Here is a 23,030-nt window from a genome sequence, read left to right on the forward strand (position 1 = left end):
GGGATTTGTCTTGAAAACCAAGAATGAGACCTTGTTCAATGAGACCTTGGAACCAGGAACTGTTTACCCATGTGAGTGGCTCTTGGACATCATCCACAGTAAGCTGGGGCTTATGGCAATATATGTCTTTACCTTAATCACAACACCTGGTAATATGACCAAAATCTTAATGCTAATCTAAAGCTACAGAGTCCTAAGAGTCAAGTGAAATTTACTTTGTTGTATGTCAAGAGCATCCTATCATCCTGTGATCTTCAGATATCAAACCTGGCCTCTTTAGCGTGAGTAGACTGGTTTGTTACAGGTTGAAGTCTAATTTTTTCCCCCACATATGATGGAGTGCAAGAGGGCTAACTGCTAGGAGTACCAAAGCAGTGTTGCTTCTAATGCAACTCAACTGCCCCCTTGTGGAATCACACTATAATGAACAGGCTTATTACAATGAGTTACTCACCAAAGGCCATTATGCGCATCAGCATTGAAAACAAAGGATTGGTGACTGAAGGAGGAATATCAAAATTATGGCATTGACAGTTTGCATGACACTGCTTGCTTGGAGAGGGTGCATTGGTATGCTTGCTGTATAATGACCTTAGCCTTATATTCTGTAGTTATAATAACCCTGCAATATCTCATAACCAGTGTATGGTAAAAGAAAGATCTGATTGCCAAGTTCCTGCTGGGTACACTGCCTTTGGAACCTGGCTACACTCTGCATGTGCTCTCCAAGAGAGAGAGAGATGAAATGGGCATCTGAAATGCAACTCATCTGCAGTTTCACTAGTGAAGTAGAATTGTATCCAAAATGTGAAATGAATGTTTCTACTGTTACTGCTGTACTGTTACAACATCGGATGTTGCTGTTCCAAGTTAAAACTCAACAAAATGCAATCTTCCAGCAAACAGAGTTCTTGTGAAGAGTAAGGGTCATAGGTCAGGTCATCCGGTCTGTTCTCTGTGCTCATCAAGAATCAAATGAAATACCAGCACAAATGTTCTGACCATGGGAGACCACCTCTGGGCTAGATACTTCATCCCAACTATGTTGTTCTACACTGTTGAGCAACTACACAATGATTAACCCCTAAACTACAAATGTGGATGCGTCACTGCATTAGCCTTATATACTTCACTACAATACAATATTCCAGATAAGAATGTGTCCAGATTATTTATTTGTCATGTAATCCGTGATCAAAGAGCCATTATGTTGTTATTCCCACACAATTGTAACACCCTGAAAAGGTCATGTCCCTGGTGTGGTTTATTGTTTTTAATTTATTCAACAGGGGTATTGATGGCGCCATCATAGCTTATGACAGTGAAGAGAAAACAAACTCTAACTTTCATAAATTCAGTGATGACATTGGTCAATCTCCCATTTCAAATGTAGGAAAAAAAAAAATCAAATTTGAACAGCTCATATCAACCATCACAATATTCACAAGAGTTTAAAATGTCAAAACCTTGAGTCAAGAAACTCAAAACATTATACCACTCATAACACAAAATGGTTAGGAGCCACTACTAAAGATGACATAAAAAAAGTAAAAAGTGCAGGATTTCTACTTCTTCAATAACTGTGTATGTCATTACTGCAGCTGGTGACATGAGGAAGGTCACTCTTTTCTTATAGTTCATGGGACAATGGACTATCATATCGAGCTTCCCTCCCATTAAATAAAAGAAAAACAGGCAACTGCTTTTAACTGATGTTGCCATGGTGAAAACAGTCCAATAGGGTATACGCATAGAAGGCCTCTTGATTAACTGGCCTCTGCTACTGAATCCGATCAACAGGGGTCAATGTTGTAATGAATGTATGACTACTGACATCAATTCTGACATACAGCTCATGTGTTATTATTCTAATTATGAAAAGAGAAATTTAAATTGGTGGAAATATCCAACTAAAATCAGTTTTAAGTAACATATTATGAAGAGGGCAATAATTTAGGGTAATGCTTTCAGGACTCAAGGGTGAAAGGTCAAACTCATTCTCGAAGATGTGTTGCGAGAAATCTCATAATGGCCAAATCCTTTGGGTTACTAGACCACAGAAAAATTGTGGTTGGCCACACTGCTCTTAACTGTAAAGGTTCATATTAACTCAAGCGAAAATTGAAATAAAAGCTTACCGTTACTGAAGCACTCCTACTGTGGAATGTGAATATAGTACCTTTGGGGTGGTGCTAGTTTTCCTTCATGACATATTCAGATCCAGACTTTCAATAATTCATTCATAAATAGCCCAGTTGCCCTTTTGAACTTCTGAATGAAATACAACACTATCTCAAATGGAGAACCACAAAAGACCATAAGCAAGTAAATAAAAGGACAAACAGAAAACACAAGCATTCAGTAGGCTTTAGGCTCATAATGTCAACATGGATGAGGTATACATGAATTAACAAACACAAGTATATTCCCAACTTACAGTTTGGTCACTGAAAGTTCCTGCCACACAAATAAATATGCCAAAAAGAGCAGAGCAAAAGAAACAGTAATTCACAAAAGACCCTTTCAATCCTATGCAGTAATCTCTTACCTTTTGGAAAGTCCTGTAATAATCCAGTGGCCAGACTCTACCGTCATTTTGCCATACAGGCAGCTATTTGCAAGTGCCAGAGTCCTTGACGGAGATGCATAGATGTTCATCACAGACCTGGAGCTTTCTATCACCTTCTCCACGGCCCTCCATTCAATTTTAGCTTTCCATCTCAACTGACAACTGTGCACAACACACAATACACATCCACAAAAGATGATCATGGCCATAAACAACAAACAGGACCATGTTCAAATAAGGCAGAACAATAAAACAAAACAGTAAATAAAAACATTAAATAATAATAATAAAAAAAAAAGATCATTCAGAACTGCATCCTCATGGATGGAAGCAATAAAGGCTGTTTATATTTAGCCACCAACTCAACTGCTGCGCTCTGCAGTGATTCAGTCAGCACTCCGTTTTCCATTTCCAAGTAAATCTGGTTGAAGTGCAACACACCCATTAGAGCAAAAGAAAAAAGTTCCAAGTTCATCCCTCATTGAGAGCAGAGCCACCAAATCACAAAATCATCAAAGATATTGACATTATACATACAAATATGATGGATTTACACAATTCTATACATGCGCGCACACACACCCCCACACTCACACTCGCACACACACACACACACACAACCTTACCTGATCAGTTAAGGCCAAAGTGCTATGGATGTGTGGCCTGGCCACACCTTTTGAAGGCTGCTACTCTGTATTAAATGTCTCCAGCTTTAGAATGGCAATAGGTCATCACTACTCTAGTTAAGCAGCTACTAAATTCACCCTTACCCTCCCTCAAGCATCTACAATAAAACTAATTGGGCCACTGCTTTTGGATTGTGTCATATTCAGTATAAAAAGGAAGAAAAACAGCATTATCCACGCACAGCATATATATACACATAAGCTCGTTGTTGGCTGGGCCACAAAGCTTCTGGAAACTTCCTCAAGATGTAAATGCAACCTCTTCTGACAGGTATATGGGGGCCCATTGGAATACAGAAGCCGCAATGTCTATTCGTTAAGTGTGTGGAGTTTGTCCCCTCCTCCAACCCTTACTCTGTCACTTCCTGGTTAGTATGAGAGGCAGTGAGGTGGGTTCAGAGCATGCCAAAGCCCTCACTCCCTTCACTGATGGCCAGCTTCAGCAGCTTGTGCAGCTCCTCGTAGGAGTCGTAGGTAGGGAGGCATAGCTGGTTAAAACTGAGGAAGGAAAAGAAAAGGTCAAAGGGTTAAAGAGCAGCTCACCGCCTAACTTCATAGGACGGTTTTACTAAAACATGAGCAGCTAGAGAGAAAAATGGTGTGATTTTTATTCAGTGTAGAATATGCTGGTCTGCGTTGGGTTTTATTCAGTGTAGAATACGCTGGTCTGCGTTGGGTTTTATTCAGTGTAGAATATGCTGGTCTGCGTTGGGTTTTATTCAGTGTAGAATATGCTGGTCTGCGTTGGGTTTTTTTCAGTGTAGAATATGCTGGTCTGTGTTGGGGTGCCTACTTGTATCCATATTTGTACTTTCTTTGGTGATAAACCCTCTTTTTTAAGTCGCATAAAAACAGCAGGACAGCGGCACTTGTCAGCTTTGCACACAGGGCCCCACCACTGCCTCTTTGATGCACACTGAACAAACAACAGCGTAATAAAGAGATACATCCTCTAGGGATTTTGAAAATATGCACTGGCAACACAATGTTACGGTGCGTGTACAATCGTTCCAAACCATTTGGAACAGGACCTTTGGTTCAGTGTGCAACTTCCTCAGTTCGCCACAAACACATTTTTCAATTCCTCTGGCAATTATTTTCCGTGTGGAAAGTCATTTTGTTCACAGGTCATTTGATAGCAATGTTCATGCAATTAGGCTAATTGGACATCACAGGTGTACTCGATTTTATTTACATTTTCACAGGTTTCTAACTTGTCTGTCAGTTATCACAGGTGTATTCACTTTTGTTGCACCAAGGGCTGTATTTTCTAGTCTTCTTAAAGTATTTAATTTTGATTGTTCATCAAGAGGAAATACTTTATTTGTCAACTAAAAAATAATGCAATTGTGAAGAGGTGATACAATTTTGAATCATTTGCCATTAAAGTGATAGTGCAGAGGGGTGTTCTCACTTCTCTACACTGTACTGCAAGTTGCCTCTGCTTACTGAATTAAGACCATTTTGGTACAAACATATGAAAATGTTTTTAGAGGACAGCAGAAGACACTACTCCACGTTGTATAATAGAATTATCTGCATCCAACTCATTAATTATTTTCAGACCTCAATGTCAAAGGTCATTATGCCTTACTTATACCCTGATGACAAGAAATACTCTTTTCTGAGTGTGCTGTGTGTGTGTGTGTGTGAGAGAGACGGAGACTCACCAGGTGTGTGCTGTGGGCAGTGTGCTGTGTGTGGGTGTGTGTGTGTGTGTGTGTGTGTGTGTGTGTGTGTGTGTGAGAGACGGAGACTCACCAGGTGTGTGCTGTGGGCAGTGTGCTGTGTGTGGGTGTGTGTGTGTGTGTGTGTGTGTGTGTGTGAGAGAGAGAGAGAAACGGAGACTCACCAGGTGTGTGCTGTGGGCAGTGTGCTGTGTGTGGGTGTGGGTGTGGGTGTGGGTGTGTGTGTGTGTGTGTGTGTGTGTGTGTGTGTGTGTGTGTGTGTGTGTGTGAGAGAGAGACGGAGACTCACCAGGTGTGTGCTGTGGGCAGTGTGCTGTGTGTGTGTGTGTGTGGGTGTGTGTGAGAGAGAGACGGAGACTCACCAGGTGTGTGCTGTGGGCAGTGTGCTGTGTGTGGGTGCTGCTATGATCTGGAAGGAGGGACAGAGAGTGTTGAACCCGCCCGGAGGCAGCTGAGAGGAACCCGTGGTGAACTGCAGTAGCCTCGCCAACTCTTCCTGTGTGAAGGATGACACCACTGCCCAGAACCACTTCATCACCTGAGCAAACACACACACACACACACACACACACACACACACACACACACACACACAGACACAGACACACACACAGACACAGACACAGACACAGACACAGACACAGACACAGACACAGACACAGACACACGCAGAGAGAGTCTTACTTTAGACTTCATCATTTTGTGTCACAGTCCTGTTACATCTTGTTCTTACTTTAAGAGAGACTCATCAGAAGAGCAAGTGTGCTACCCACCTTCTCTCTGAAGTGCCACGAGCCTCCTACAAGGACAGCATGGGCTTTGAAGTCCTGCACATTAATGTCACCTGTACCGCACAACAACAGCTACACACACACACACACACACACACACACAATAAAAAACACAAAACAATTACAAACATTACTAACAATTTACAAGTCCTTGTATGTCGACATTATTCTCGGAAGAATCAATATATCAATCAAAAGTAAACATACCTCCAACTCATTTTCATCAAATATGGCTAGAAGGTTCTCCGGGACCAATTCATTCAAACCTGTAAAGAACACGTGTTGTTTGAGTGTTGAGCAGTGACCAGTAGCAGCTTCATCGGTGAGCTGTGCCTCCAGCACTCACCCTTGAGAAAGTGCTCCACTTCCTCTCGCACCTGGCTGGCCAGTCGGTATTGGCCCAGCAGGTTCAGGTAATGGATCTTGTTCTCATTGGTGACGGTAATCTGGGCACCTCCCGAGATCAGCTCCACCACCTGAGGTGCAATAGAATTAAGCCAGATAAGCCCAACATTTTAGAAATGAGAAAAATGGCTTCTGGGTACAGTACACAGACAAACTTAAGAGAGAGCTCTATACAAGTAACTCCTTCATAAATACACCATTAACCCTTTTTGTAGGGGTATGTTTAGATTTTATTTAAATACAAAAATGTTTTACATTCCTTTGTTATTATTTCTGAGGTCTTCTAGAATATAATCATACGTGCCACTTTTGCCTCAATGTTTTTAGTTAGGGGACAGAGTTTTCATTAAAACACAGCTGGACATTTCACTGGCTCTGTGCACTTTGAGATCATGCCACAGATGAGGGGTGTTACCTTCTCCAGCTGGCCTGCCTTGCTGTACTTCTCTTCAGCGAACAACAGGTCCATCTCACTCACGTCATTGTTTAGGATGAAACAGACCTTTGTCTTGTAGAACTCTTGGTCATCTGTTTCGAAGTACTGCACAGGTATACAGGACAGGGTTTTTTAAAAACAGTCAGTGGTTTGTTCAAAAAAAAAAAACTTTGGTTACATCAGGGGCAAGAAAGAGTAAGACAACGTTACACGGCTGCCATGCTTGTAATAATGATTGTGTATGTAATATAATGAGGCAGCACCTTGTAGTTCATACGCAGGCCAATGATCTGTGCCAGGAAGGAGCGCGTGAAACGGGCGCGCACCAACTGCTTATAAGCACCACCCAGCGCCGATTCATACAGGCATTTACCAACCACGCGTCCGGCAAACTCATACACCTTCAGGCGGAGGAGCGGAGGACGGTCTGCATTTGGGTGGACCTGACGGAGTCAGAATGAGGAGAGGTTTCTTCATTTATTTATAATGTCAGGTTTGGAATTTGATCATTCAGGAGAACTGACAGATTTGCCTTATTAGGTTGTCATTTTAAAGTCCCACTAAGAACTAGCTCTGTAGGATAGATACGGGGATAGATACGGGGGAGAAAAAAAAAACTTCAACGAACCAGTCCCTGGTTGTTGTCACTGAAGCGGGTGAAAAGCTGATTGTTGGTGTCGAAAAGACTTTTACAGATCAGCTCAAACCACTCCCGACGAGGACCTCCCCAGTCAAGGGCTGTCAGAGCACACACACAAGCACAAACAATAACCCTCAGACAAAGCTTAAGACAGAGACTAGGGGAGAAGGGGACTGTAAAGTAGAGAGAGATGTAAACTAACCTTCCTCATCCTGGAAAACCACCTCAAAGTTCTTACTCCAGTCAGACACAGAGAAGTTCCTGGTGGCCTTCAGAGACTGTAGAGAAAAGGCACGACACTTACATTTCTTGTTTTTTATTCTGTCAGTCACCACCATCATTCTGACTGAAAACCATGACAGGTCCAACTCACAGAATCAAGGATGGTTTGGCGAGATATCTTCAAGCAGGTCTTCGTGCGAGGCCGTTTGGAGTGCATGTGTCTGAGCTCTCGTTGGAAGAAGCTCACCTTGTCTTGAAAAGTCTCTGAGCCACCTATTGCACATTAGAAAAAAAAAATTAAACAAAATAATTGAGATATGTTAACATACAAATTTTCAAAGGATGTCTGGCTTTCAGATACAACCTTTTATAAATAATAGCTTTGAATGGTAGGTCATCAAGGTCATCAGGTCATCAAAAAACAAGCATGTTTGTATTCTTACTATGCTAACAAATGCACAGTGTACATTTTCTGCTGGCCTTTCGTCTCCTTTATACTCAGCCTCACCAATGTTCTTGTGCAGGAAGCGGATGAAGGTGGCTGCCATAATATTCCTGTCTTTACAGCTGAGTTCCAGAGGGGGCTGGATGCCATCGTCCACCACCAATGTCAAGTACTTGTGGATCGGGTCAGGGCCATGATAGGTGAACTAATTGGATTGACAATAAAACAAAGCCAACCAAACACATAATATAAGTCATAAAAAAATACTTTTTCTTGGCAGCAGAGCCCATTCTTAAACATTCATGTTCCTGTTCCAGTTTCTTGAATGCTCACTGAAATTGTCCTAAATTTCAAAGTCAACAGAGGAGCAACTAACGACTAATTTTGCTCTTGTTCTTGTTCTTAAAAGTGTCAAGAGGAGAATGTAAAGAGTCCATTACGTTAACATATGTGGATTCAGACCAGCAAAAATGACTTTGGTTTTGGCTTGGGGTAGTGACTTTAAACATTTTTAACACAGACACTATTGGGTGGACAGTTTTAAGACTCTGAACAGCTACATTCATAAAGTATAAAAATGTAACTCTTAAATCCATGACATAAACTGAACACTATTGACATTACTGTGAACATTCTTAGTATTTGGTTGTTGTAAGAACACTGAAGGAAAAACCTATGAAAACTCCGCTTCGCTCACTTATTTAGCCTCAAAAGCACCTCACCATTTCAGATGAATTGGAATAACACAGATACCACTGCCAATGTGAATATTTAAAAGTACATAATCACCTTGGTTCCTGGGCACACACGGAATGTGAAAAGGCGCCATGGGATAATCTTCAGGTAAAACTCTTTGACCGAGAGTTGCTGAAAGTGAAAAAGGTTAGCTGAAACCAAAATCCATATTTGTTCATGTATATATCTCTATTATGTGTAAGTATCTCTAACATCTGTCTGGAAAGAGTGCAGATAAAAAAAAAAAAAAAGTGTGTACCTTTGGCGATATGTAGCAGTAAACCTTTTTTGGTTTCTTGAACTTCTCCGGTTGCCCCTCCACTGGAGAGTCATGTTCTTCTTCCTCCTCTCCCGTGGAGGGGCGCCTCTGGGGTGCCAGCAGAGAGGATGCTGGGAACTGGCAGTGGGTGCTATAGTTTCCCGTGCCATACAGGTAGGCCTCAAAGTAGATGCTGATTCCTGGTGTGGACACATTCTTCTCCACACAATTCTTCTCGTTTTCTGTGTGTGTGTGTGTGTGTGTGTGTGTGTGTGTGTGCACCAATGTTTGTGTGAAGTGGAGACAGAAGAAACAGAGAGATAGAGAGAGAGAGAGAAAGAAAAAAAAAGAAAGAGAGAGAGAGACAGAGAGAGAGAGAAAGAAAGAAAGAAAGAAAGAAAGAAGAAAAAAAGAAGAGAAGAAAACCGTTAATGAGTACATTAATGACTAGTTCATGTATTTTGAATTGAAGCTCACCCAACCAAAGACAAATACAGGACCGTACTGACAGCGAACATCCATTACCACACAAACTGATTCTCAAGTGTGTCTGTACACAATAAAAACACCAAATACAATTGTACTTAGACCAATAATGATAAACAGGGATGATCTTTGGAACAGAGGATGAACTTAAAGCAGGACCCAAGGAAACTGCTTGTATGTTCCTATATTGGCCCACTATGGGTTTTCCCATGATGGGCCCTCAGCCCCTTTTGCTTGGAAAATCAGGGGCCCTAGAGTGTGAAGCTCATGAATGAGAGCCACAGTAGACTGTTTGGACAGATTTATTATGTTGGTTTGAGAAAGCCAATTTCCTTTTTCCACAATCATTGAAATTGAATATTTTGTATTATTGTTACACTGGGTTAGATGGGTATTATGGAAGTCTGGCTAGCTGTCAGCTAGCAAGCTAAATTATTTCATACTCCACATTCCAAGCAAACTGGGGGCAGCGTATCACAATGTTTGTCCATCTGTTGCAGAACCAAAAAGTATGGATATTTAGGCACCCATTAGTGTCTCCATCAATTGTCTCGATTGACATTTATATGTTATATTAACTTAGCTGAGGTAAAGAGACCCCAGTATGTCTTCATTTTAACACTCAAGCTAGCTGATTATTCAACCAGTTAACCATTAGTGGTCAACCAATGGCTTCCTACTGGATAGTCAAGCTCACTTGCTGTTTTCGCTACAGCGACTCACTATCGCCTCTTGAGGTACAAAGTGGTATTACGAGAGAAGCCGGCTAGACACCAGCTGGTCAGCCTGCTAGCTCAATTATTTTTTGAGGAATAACTCAACAACACAAGAAAACTCAGAATCTCTCATAATCACAAGCCTTACATACAGAGAGTACAATAAGGTTCAACAGACACCCTGAAACTCTGTTGTTTGCAGCAGCACACAAACTCACCACTGAGCACAATGATGTCAAACTCTCCGTTGCTGAGTGGCTGGTCCTTGTAGGAGATGCGTGCTCTGAAGCAGCCCATCTTCCTTAGGGTGAGACGTAGAATGACCTGGCAGAGTTGCTTATTGGATGAAACTGACTTATTGTAATACTCCTCATCGCTGATCTCATCCATTGTTCCCAACTACACACACACAGTGGAAAGAGGAGTATAAAGAGAGACAGGTTAGCAAGAAAGGACGATCTGATCATTTGTAGATCACGTTAGATTACCGTGCCTTTCAAACATGTACCCATTCTTCACATTCATGTCATATTTTCATCAGGTATGCTTGCAACATCAGTGGACAAAAAGGTCAATATCCACAGAAAACAACACATAAATTGAGAAAACATGTATTGCGTGGGCCTCCCTGTCTTTTCCTGTCTGGATCTGAGGACGGCTACAACATGCAGTTCTGGGTGTGGGTGTACATATGTGTGTGTGAACTACATCTTCAATTGACTGTAATTGATGTTATGAGACCCATTCAAAGGCAATTACAACACTCACATAGCACCTGTAGTGCACAGGGACCTCATAACCAATGAATGATGATGTGTCCAAAAACCTGTATGTCCTGCTTTGTACTATGTGCCCAGTGTAGTTTAGTACAATTCATTAATAGTAAATCAAAATGAGAGCATGTATACACTCATTGGCTTGGGTAAATGTGTTCATTTCTACGAGAGTTAGCCGATACTTATTTGTGCTGGCCTACCACAAATATATGCTTGTGTGTACATTTGTGTGACTGTCTGTATGTACTCTTTGTCTTACTGAGTGCATGTGGACACTATAGTTGACTTCGTCGACAAGAGATGTAGAGTTGCTGGTAGGGTTGCCATACTCATCCCGAGGTTCGATTTGTAGAGTGTGCTGTTGGCCATATGTTAGCACCAGTGTAGAGAAGTGGTACGCAATCTTTGTTTTGGATGGAACCACATTTCCTGAGAAACACACACACAAACTATTAATGCCATGCCAAACAATGGTGCAATTTCCCTACATGCAACACAGTTGTTCCTGAAGCAATGGTCCAATTCTGAGAAAGGAGAAAAAAAAGAAGAAAAAAAAGGGAGAAATTCCTTTGAAACCTTTGTAAAATTATAGTTGACCAGCTTGTCAGTCACTCCCATGTGTATAATGAATGACACACCCAGATGTTTCATTATTACTTTTTCTTGTAATCCTGTGATCCACACACTTTTCACTGCTGTTAAGCCAGGGGCACACCAGACACTCTACTGTAGACTTTATAACTCTTAAAGCTGTGATCATAAATGCAATATATTATTTACTGTCAACATCACCATTCACTTGCTTATAAATAAATGTATACTTTTCACATTGAGAAATGTTTTAAGTAACCCGGGAACCCAAATGGTCTCACCTGGTTGAAAGATCTTGTAGTAGGGGCTATACGCCACATTGAGGCCACCCAACTTCACAGCAATCTCATAGCGGCCTGCCTTGCGCACAGTGAAAGCCACCTTCACAACGTTTGCCTCAGGCTCCTGCAACACCTCCTGGGTGACGGGGACGTCCAGCGCCAACTCCAGGTGAGTGATGTTCACCCGTAGGCCCACTGGCCGGTGAGCAGGGAACGGCTGTCCATTTTTATAAAATAGCTGTAGGGGTGCATGAGAATCACACAGCCATGAACTAAACAGTACAGCAGTCAGAAACCAGTGCTGAAAAGGTATGCATGAACCACTGAGGACAAAGAGGAACCAAGCAGCTTTATCAACATTTGTCTGACAGAGTTAACACACCCTTGCATATTCATATAGATAATATCCCTCCAGTGCTAACTCTTTCAGAGCTGTTGTGAGATGCAGTGTCCCATCCCAAATCTTGGATAAAATAGATTACCATCACTGGAAATAATGGTCTCTTCATAATACTGGAATTACTGAAAACAGTTACTGCATGAAACAGTTCAAAATAGCCCTCTAAAGTCTGGTCAGTCCTGAAACATGGCTTGAATTACCTACCTCACCTATCCATGCTTCTCACAACCAAAATACACAAAACATCAGTGTTGCTTCCATATATTTCAAGCATGTGTAAATCAGGAATTAAGGTTGAAATTACTCTATTTGCCTACTAGAGCTTGCTAACTTGCTAAGATCATTAAATGGAGATCACAATTTTTTAAGCAGCACTCCATTTATTCAGCTACAAGAGAATGTACTCACATTTATAATCCCAAAAAACATTGTTTAGGTGTACTGTACTTTAATGACAGACAAAATTGCTACTGAGAAAACTCCCACCTGCACACGGAAGGTCATGGTCTGCCCTACTTCCTGGGGCTCCTTCCAATCCCAAGACACCTTGCAAGAGCGCGGATCCAGGTAGTTTCCCCGTACATAATCGTAGATGCTACGATCACCACGGCGCCCATGGTCCTCATTCTGGAGAAAGCTGACCACCCGTGCAGCAAGCTCGCACAGGAATTTTATGGTGAAGACAAATGCGATGATGGACACAGTTATTCCACCTACGAATAAGAGAGAAAATGGTTCAATCATGATACAAATTCACAGAGAGTGATATGATACAACAATCCTTCTACGTACAGTACACAGCTTACGGACTCACCAATCACGTAAAACATGAGGTCTCGAATAAGAAAGCACAGTGCCACAGTACAGCCAAATATCACAGCTCCTGCTGCAGAAAAAAAACAACATATATATATATATGAGAGACACATATCATGAGGTTCTTTTTCAGCCTTTAACTAAAGCACAGTTAGTGTGCACAGCAATCTACGTTTTTTAGCTGTCTGGTGCTGCCTCGCCTGTCTTAATAAAGTACTTTGAACTTTGAACTTTAATCATTTTATATCAATCAAACATCTACAGAGTTTCCAAAAAATTGGCGGCATAACTACATTTGTCAATATTTGTATATGTGTAACTCTAAGCTATAATTTCTTCTCATTTAGGCTGGGCCAGGAAGACAACTGTTCTGCTCCTAAGTATAGAACACAGAATTGCTCGTTATTAAATACAGAACACAGACATTTTTTATGAATTAAAATTTGACTCATCATTATGAAATGCTCGAAACGCTCATTTAAAAATGAGATGTTATTTCAACCAGCTTTTCCCCCACAATAACAGTTTATTTCAGGTTTGCTTTTATTTCTTGACATTTTCCCCCTCCTCACTCTTTCACTTCATAATGCCACTTTTCATCACAATGACTGGCTGTCAATCAGTCCCAGTCGGATTAAACTTCACTGTGATTGGCTGATCCTTTTGGCTGATATCGATTCGTTTTCGTAAAATTTTTGCTACTTGTTGTGAGTTTATTGTTGGACTGAAGCTGGATAAGCCCATATTTAGCAAGTTATGAGAGGATTCTCAATGAGTTGACAAAAGATGGAGGACATCTCAGATGTGTGTGAGGGTACTTCTTCCATCCGAACACAGTGGTTTATCACTCTTGGTAGAAGAAACACATCTTCGTAGGCTTGTGGTTGTACATTTTGCAGCACACAAGTCTAGCCCAGTTTCTCCACAAAATCTTCAATGAGGAACAAAATGAAATCTGATGTTAAACTTAATGTACGTCTTTCATCCAGTTGATCAGATGAGGAGCATATCAATCTCTTAATATCTTGAATGCCCTCCACCTTTTGTCACAAAACATAACTGCAAAAGGATTTTCTAATGATGATTAAGCCTTTTAAACATGATGATTTAGGATTTAGAAACATTGGCCCTCATTCTCGAACATTTTCTGAAGTTTCTTCTGAAATGTTTCTTACGGGCTTCGGAAAAACAACGTAAGCAAAAGACATCCGCCAAATTCATGCACGCTTGAAAATGTGGTCCTACGCAGCAGAAGTTTTCTGGGCTGTGCTCCCCCGGGAGAGTTTTCTTAAATTGAAAGCGCGTTCTCGTGCTCCTGAATTTGCATACATACACGCCCTGCCAGCTCCTTATAAGGGCACGCAACCGTAGTGACGTGTGCAGTCGGAATCGACCGAATCTACACGAAAGCAACAGCAGTGTTCGTGTACATTACATTTAGTCATTTAGCAGACATTTTTGTCCAAAGCGACGTACAAGGGATAGAACAGTCAAGCTACGAGCAATAGAGACCTAGTGTAACAATAAATACTACTTTACATAAGAAATAGAAAAACGAAATAGGAAATAAAAACGAAGTGCAGGAATGTAACTGCTATAAGTGCAAGTTAAGCACTAGTCGAAGTGTCAGTTAGGAAGGGAGGTGCTCTCTGAAGAGTTGGGTCTTCAAAAGCTTCTTAAAAGGTAGAATGGGACGCGCCTGCTCTGGTAGTGCTAGGCAGTTCGTTCCACCAAGGTGGAACTACTTGAAAATTCTGGATTGCCGTACTTGCACAGACGGCAGTGCCAAACGACGCTCACTAGACGAGCGCAGCATTCCGGTGTAGTGCTTTTATTTATTTTATGACATCACGGTGCCTCGTAGAATCATGACTATAGGCCTACATGTGAAACGTAATTGTTAATGATACTTTAATCCGAGGATCTGTAGAGTTGATGTGAACGCAATCACCAACGATTTCTCACAAATTCATTAACACAGAGTTTTCTTAAATGCGATTCCTCAAAAAACCACAAGATGGCCCACGGGGCCATCTTGTGGTTTTTTAAGGAATCGCATTTGAGAAAACTCTGGCCGAGTTACGACTGCTATTTCGAGTTCGGAAAGTCTTCTGAAGTTCAGAGCAAATCCCAGATGAGAAAACTTTCATGAATGCCAAATGTTGTCCTAAATCCAATTCAGAAGAAATTCCTCTTAAATTCTTCTTAACTGCGTTCGAGAATGAGGCCCATTATGTGCCCCTGGTAGAAAATTGGCCTTTTACGCCTTAATGTCTGCTGTAACAGCAATTTACATCATTAACAATGTCTACACTTTACTCATCACTCACTCAACATCATGCTAGTAATCCTATGAGTACAATGGACATTTGACATCTAACACCCCACCAAGTATTTCATGTCTATTCAAGCAGACAGCAACAAGTTCAAGTTACAGCCATGCCCATAACGAGCTAAGAGGTTACTGAGGTCGGACCGAACAGTAATAGTAGATCTACAAAACATTTGGAAAATAATATTTGGAAAATAATATTTTAATTTTAGTAATACACACGAAAAGATGTTAGCTTCCTTGTGCGACTGGTTGGGGACTTCCCAGAGCAGAGCAGCCAATCCTCTCACCGTCACATGGTAGTACTCATAGCAAGCAACCTAACCAATATGACAACTACCCAACCATAGATTCATTCACGAGCCCAAGTAGTCTGCGAGCGCCTCAGCCACGATCCCTGACCCGCTTTTTTAGCAGCCTCAGACAATTCCTTTAAACTCCTTTGAGTGACCGACCTTAAAAACCAACAGAAGTGTATACAACTATATCTACTGGTCTTGTGTATGCCTGCCAGTGTGCCAACCTCGTTGCTTCACTTCCTCACCAGTTCTGCATACTTTAGCTTCTTCCTTTCAAATGCAGAACACAACAACATGTCTGTTCTCATAGCAGTCACAACAATACACTGTGGAACTTGAAGTTGTCTACCGACATCAGCCAACAATATCCAATCCCACGCTTTGCCCCATTTACCCTGTTTGTATGTGCCTGGTGTTCACTTTTCTGCCTCTCTCGCACAAAATAAATCCTATGGTCCCAGCCATTAGCAGGCAAAGAGTTAACCTCAACTCCTTTTTTCTCAAAATGCACAAATTATTTTTTAAACCTGTCTCCACATGTAGAACCTGGGCCAGGCTAGTTTTACGACCAACCTAAATACGTTTTAATGAGCCAACACTTAAACACAACTTGCAGCTTCTGTCTTCACCCACTCACTGACCGAGGTTCTGCGGAGTTGGGAAGACATCATAATTGGCTCCAACAATGAATTAATGAGGTTAGCGTCCATAGCCCAAAGTTCTCTCCAGCTGTTCTTCCTCGTCTCGACACCATGCCAGTTCACCCATTGCCCTCGCTGTGCTTGAGAAGCTGCGGCTGTTCGTCTAGTTTCCTCTTCTTGCTCGCGAACAAACCTAGATACCATCTGCCTTTTTCTCCAACAATGTAGCCTTACCCAATGCCTTCCAACCGTGTCACCTAGCCCAAACCCTGCTCTTCCACTCTGCCCAATGATATCCCTACGCAGTAATGGGCATTGTGCATGTTGAACCACTTCTTCTGGTTCTTCCACTTCTTCATTGATTTTAACATTGGAGCAGTGTTCTTGAGAACCGCATACCTATACTCCTCTCCAGGTTAGTCTTAGCTCATTTGAACTCCTCCACCAGGCTGGTCATTGGTAACTCCAACATTCCTTTACCATACAAAGCTACAGCCCTTAGACAACATAGCTCCCCATGGCATTTCCTAAATGCCTTATTCATGACTCTCTTGAATTTCTCCACCTCTGAAATAGCAACTTCATACACAGCCAAAGGCCACCTTACACAGGACAAAAGCCTAAACTGCAAGCATGCAAATCACTTTTCCCGGGCAAGAAGGTTTTATTAACTGTCTGTACCTCACCACCTTACCACAGGGGTGCCCCAAGGCTCGGTGATGGGACCACTTCTCTTTGCCATCTACACCACTTCGCTGGGCCCTATCATCCGCTCGCATGGGTTTCCCTATCATTGCTATGCCGATGATACTCAACTGTTTCTGTCTTTCCCTCCTGAGGACACCACTGTCTCGGCGCAGATCTCGGACTGTCTTGCTGATATATCCACATGGATGAAAAACCACCACCTTCAGCTGAACCTGGCCAAAACGGAACTGATGGTCTTTCCAGCCAAACAGGCCATCCACCACAACATCAGCATCAATATTGACTCCTTGTCTCTTGTTCCATCCAAAACAGCAAGAAACCTCGGGGTCATTATTGATGACCAACTGACTTTCACGGACCACATTGCCTCTGTCTCTAGGTCCTGCCGCTTTGCGCTATTCAACATCCGCAAAATCAGGCCGTACCTAACCCAGTATGCCACCCAGCTGCTGGTGCAAACCTTGGTGAATTCCCGCCTTGATTACTGCAACGCCCTCCTAACGGGCCTGCCGGCTTGCGTGGTGAAACCACTACAAATGATCCAGAACGCGGCGGCGCGTCTGGTGTTCAACCAACCGAAGAGGGCACACGTCACCCCGCTTCTTATTGACCTCCACTGGCTGCCTGTAGCTGCTCGCATTAAGTTCAAGTCACTTATGCTTGCCTACAGAGTGCTTGATGGTTCTGCTCCCACCTACCTAAATGCTCTTGTAAGGGCAAATGTTACACCCAGGATGCTGCGCTCTTCTAGTGAGCGTCGTTTGGCACTGCCGTCTGTGCAAGTACGGCAGTCCAGACTATTCTCATTTGTAGTTCCACGTTGGTGGAATGAACTACCCAGCACTACCAGAGCAGGGGCGTCCCTCTCTACCTTTAAGAAGCTTTTGAAGACCCAACTCTTCAGAGAGCACTTCCCGTCCTAACTGGCACTTCGACTAGTAACTTGCAATTACAGCAGTTACATTTCTGCACTTCTTTCTTTCTTTTTTATTTCATTTTGTTATATTTCTTATGTAACGTAGTATTTATTTATTGTTACACCAGGTTCTATTGCTCGTAGCTTGAATATTCTCTCCCTTGTACGTCGCTTTGGACAAAAGCGTCTGCTAAATGACTAAATGTAAATGTAAATGTAACAGTACTGGTGCCATCCTGCAGCCTTTAACCACCAACAAGCCATCTAGATGCCCTTTTGATTACATCCATTGCCATAATGAAAGCCAATGGTGAAACGGTACATCCAGCCATGATACCAATCTCCCAATGCTGTAGGTCCAAAAATACCACATGGAGGACTCTGCCCCTTCTGGCCTTACTGCCTGAATTTGAACATTTGAACATTCAAACATCCAGAAACACCTGGGATTCCTGTTTTTCTGCATGGGAATATCTATTCAATATCTATTGCCTTCAGATAGGAGACCAATTCCCTTGCTTGAGAGGTTGGACTTGGCCTATGCTAATACATTCTACTCCTTTGGAATGAAAATACCACCTGCCCGATGCCACGTCCTCGGAATTGTTCCTTTCTTCCATACAATCAATATAAGTATATAATGCTGTCATACTGTACTGGTTTTAGTCTAAAGCATTTTTAACTTCTTTTTAATATAGCTTGCTAAGGTTTTTAAATAACTTAATTATCACGCTTCATACCGTAGCGTAGACCTATGTATTTGGATTATATTTGATTATTTAAAATTTATAATGAAGGTTGTTCAGTTCAATCCAGTTCAAGTGGTGTACATTACAACCATTACTGTTCATATTCCTCTACTGAACTGCAGTAACGTTAACACATCAAGATCATTCCCTCAACTGAAGGATATTTTTCTATTTTATCTTTACTGCAAAAAGTTTCCAGTGCAAAACATAATCTTCTATTTAAATCTTTCTGATTGTTTAATGTCCTCCAGTTAAAAGGGCGAGGGTGGTTCAGAAAGTTCAAATAACGTAGTTTAGTTAAAAATAAAAAAAGAGAAGATTGAATGTACACTATGAGGACGTGGAAATATATTTCATAATGAATTATATGCCAATATTAAATCAATTTGATGCTTTGAAGGCACCACAATTGCATAGCCAATAAATATTAGGTAGCTGAAAATCAGCAGACGAACCAAAGGACCACTTCTCGTTGAGGCGCCTTTCAGCGAGGCTGCTGACCAGCTGGATCTCGTAATCCTGGTCACGGTGATTTCTACTGGCCTGGAGGACCTTCACTCCAGTGGACAGCTTGATGTAGTCCTCGTAATAGTAGCCCCACGCGGCCAAAGACAGCTGCAGCTGGCTGTCGAACTGGGCCAGATCATCCAAATTTGTGCAACCCAGTGTTTTCAGCCTGAACATACAAAAAGAGGATTCAACGGTCACAGAGGACCATTACAAAACACCTATGATTGATCTACCATTAGTTTATTAATGTCAAAACACAGTACCTCACTGAAAGAAGATACAAAATGGAGAGTACAGTTGCATGATTTGATTGACACAAGCTAAACATGGAAGCATCCATGTTCAGTCTCTGGAGTAACTGTAATGGACTATGTAAATATTAGTTTTATGAGGGTGCGTTGCCTGCCAAACCTTAGTTTTAAAACAGGACATTGTCATTCTCTGGATGGCTGTACTGGAAAGCCCTCTTTCAAAGACAAAAAGTTTAAATTACTTCCACTAAAAACACAACTTGGCCCCAGCAAAATGAGCTCATAGTTGGCTTTGAATGCAAGTACCTGCAAATGGCTCATTCTTTAAAGTAGAGAGCACTGTTACAAAGAGATGTCTTTGCTGCTATGGAAACTGTTTTGACTAAAATACAGACTGAGGTGACCAAATTCCAACTGACTAAAATATCAACTGTGTGGTGTGTCTGGACACTTTCAACCAACAAAACACAGAATAAACAGAAAGTGAAACAATAATGTAAGAGGAACTGGTGGTGCAGGCGGTCTTTTAAATAAACATTTTCCTTTGATGGCTGAATACTATGTTTTTTCCCCCTAGAGTCAGAGTACTACTGCAGTTAAGGTGATATGGCATGTTAGAGAAAGTAAGTAGAGCTCTGCATCAACTGCCAATGCAGCACTGCAGTACATGTTGTGCTGCACTGTATGTAACCCCCCCTCCCCCCCTCCAGAAAATGCTCACTACAGCAATGACCCTCTCAGGGCTGCCGCTGTTACAATTGAAAGTCATTCGGCTGACACAGCCAGGAGGAAAAGCCTGAGGTGACCTCTAGTGGTGAACAGAAGAACCCGCCAATGTTCCCTACAGCCATCAATGTCAGTAGACATTAATAAGAGACTGTAAAAAACTGTCTAAATGGAAAACAATTATTACTCTAATCTGAACATTACCAGTTAACAGCATACCGTTAATTTACAGATGATTCAAAGTTTAAAGATCTGTGCGTCTAATGGGCTACAGCACCAAAGTGGAATCAAATTTTGGTCTCAATGCAAAACAGCTTATTTCCCTGAAAGCTTACACTCAGTTTCGGGCATTAGTTAGGGAAATAGTGACCACGTTTTGTTTCATTTTGGTTATAATGTACAACACATCCCTGAAAACAGTGGAGCATTTTCAATATATTGGAAAGAGCAACACATATAGTGTAGTCTGAAAAGTAGGAGCAAAACCCTCATTATAATACAGTAATTTCGTCACAGCTAAACATCTTCCAAAACTTCCATGATAAAAGGGCACCTCAGGGTACAGACAGCTGAAGGTGTACATTGTTTTGTAGGCTATGTTTAACCAAATTAATTTGGCTATACCTTACATATATTTGTCATCTATGGCTAGATCTTGTCCAATGCCTATCCCTAGGCTATTTACAGAGCAAAATTCTTAGATCCAGCATTCCATGGAGGACAACAAAATGTTGAAATGTTTTAGAGGGCACTAACACATATTTAACAGGAACCTAAGTCCATTTTCATTTGGCAGATGCTTTTATCCTCAGTGCGCTACAACAATCAAGCTACAGTGAGTGCGGAGGCCCAGTGAGAGTAAGCACAGCAGCAGACCTACTAATAGATAACAGTCCTGCTAATAGATAACAGACCTACTGATTCTAGTCAACTTGACGAAGTGATATAGACAGCAAAAAGAAGCATCCGCTTGGATAACTTGCTCATGTATTGCATCTAGAATCTGGTGAGGCCCAAGGCTTGTAAAGGACTTCACTCACGTGTGGTAGTAGTGCTCCAGACTCTGGGAGCTGAGCCACTCCTGGAAAGCAAAGTCTCTGAGGAGCTGGATGTGGGCTTCAGATATGTCCCACCAGTGCCGCTGTTCTTGCACAACCTCCTCCAGCCGTGTGAGCACACTCAGACTCAGCTCCTCCAGTGTCTGCACATCTGCACACACATGCATGCACAGACACGTATGCCAATAGAAACAAACACAGGTGTCAAGTCAAATGCATTTGTGTAAATGTATTATTTGTTATTATATTTAATTTGTTTATTATTATATCTAATTGTTTACATACATTAAAACAAAGGAACATTATCCAACTCTAGAGAAGTGGGTAGGCAAATATACCGTCAACACAACAGGTAATAATGCAGGGCTTAATAAGGACTTTTTACAGACACACACTCTTATCACCATGGTGAGTCTCTTACTGCACCTTGTAGATGAATAAACTAGTGTCATTGCCTAGAAACAGAAAAAAGGTCTCAGGTTTCCACCTCCATTGAGGTCTCTTTTTTTTTTTATCTGAAAGACCAATTTAAAAAAAACTAATGGACAACACTGAATGGAGATGGGAAACATCCACACAGAAATAAATTCTTGCGTCATGGAAAAAACTCTGAAAAGACCCATTTGACAAAAATGACACAATGACACAAAAGTGACTCATACCGACAAGGATCAGAAGCATCTTTGCATTCACACTTAGCTTTGTGTCAGTCACACACATACAATGCCAAACAAACCATTCGGCTACTATATGCATACACAGCACTGCCACCACTAGAGTAATGTTAAAGCAATTTCCACAGTCTTACCCTCAAATAAGTGCTTGTACTCAGACAAGCGGTGTTTTTGGAGCCATTCTTCAATCTGAGTTCCTTTTGCTTTCTTCCAGCGCACTTCCCAGAAGAGCACCCAGGACACAGAGCAGAAGATGAAGGTCAGCACAAAGCGTCGGTCCATCAGACCATCTTCAGCCTGAACTTTGACCTCCAGTCTTCACAGCCCACACACCTCTCCACTTATTCAACTTCTTAAAGCAGATTGGCGAAGTGATCATTCAAATTCCCAGCTGGTTTTCTTGTTCATGTTTCCTATGTTCACATGTGTTTGGTAGAATCTAAGAATGAAGCAAACAACGACCAAATGTAACTGTGAAAATGTACTGACAGTGTGGAATTACAATAAAGCACTTGTGACGAGGGCTCAATGTCGATGGCTAAATATGATACACCTTTAATGAAAACGACAACCACCACAATGGCTGACAGCTCTCTATCATTGTTGTCAATAATAGCAAATAATTACCTTGTTTCCGAAACGGGAGAAGAAACTCACACGCACATTGGCTGTGAATGACAAAACTAACAATAACGGTCAACGTTATTCAACATTTAGACTGACATTTAACAGACATTTTCCTGAAGTCATCTAACGTTGACCAACATTAGCATTAGGACAACAAAAATGAGCCCCTGTAAATCGAAAGCTAACATCAAGTGACACAATAATGAAACATGTATTGCTATTACATAAGCAACAATGACCTCCCCCAAACTAGCCCGCAATTTATGTATTCTTGTGAGCAGACTGAGTAAACCATCGTTAACACAGGCTATCAATGTCAACGCTGTTAACGTTGGCTAAGACGCTAACATTGACTGGATTTTAGGGTTAAGTTAACGTTAGCTGAATATGAAGGCGGCCAGTTTACACTTCTGCAATGTTACGCTGCAATGTCACGTGTTCAGCAAAGAGAAAACATTTTAATTCGAGAAAGTTACTTTAACCACGACAGTATTTACCAGTTACTTACTTTGTGAAATTGTTATTGACAATCGAAGGATGCTCAAAGCACGTCAGATAACGATTTCTTCTACACTTCCGGCAGAGTGAAACCTCTGA

At 41.6% G+C, this 23,030-nt stretch overlaps 1 protein-coding gene across 1 annotated transcript; it reads right to left on the reverse strand.

The window, feature by feature from the left end:
• Positions 1–1,145: 1,145 nt before the first annotated feature.
• Positions 1,146–23,026, reverse strand: arel1 (apoptosis resistant E3 ubiquitin protein ligase 1). Its single transcript, XM_012819517.2, has 23 exons — positions 22,942–23,026; positions 22,434–22,489; positions 21,941–22,245; positions 21,115–21,283; positions 19,043–19,263; positions 12,941–13,012; positions 12,613–12,839; positions 11,727–11,964; positions 11,114–11,283; positions 10,297–10,477; positions 8,877–9,118; positions 8,672–8,749; positions 7,946–8,087; positions 7,589–7,710; positions 7,418–7,493; positions 7,204–7,313; positions 6,839–7,018; positions 6,555–6,680; positions 6,081–6,210; positions 5,942–6,000; positions 5,717–5,806; positions 5,306–5,481; positions 1,146–3,753 (listed from the first exon to the last, which is right to left on the reverse strand). Exons 3-23 carry the CDS (start codon positions 22,086–22,088, stop codon positions 3,651–3,653), a joined length of 3,060 nt encoding a protein of 1,019 aa, XP_012674971.2. The 5' UTR covers positions 22,089–22,245; positions 22,434–22,489; positions 22,942–23,026; the 3' UTR covers positions 1,146–3,650.
• Between the last annotated feature and the right edge of the window lie 4 nt (positions 23,027–23,030).

The sequence above is a fragment of the Clupea harengus genome, chromosome 14 (genome assembly GCF_900700415.2).
Source record: "Clupea harengus chromosome 14, Ch_v2.0.2, whole genome shotgun sequence".
Classification (NCBI taxonomy): domain Eukaryota; kingdom Metazoa; phylum Chordata; class Actinopteri; order Clupeiformes; family Clupeidae; genus Clupea; species Clupea harengus.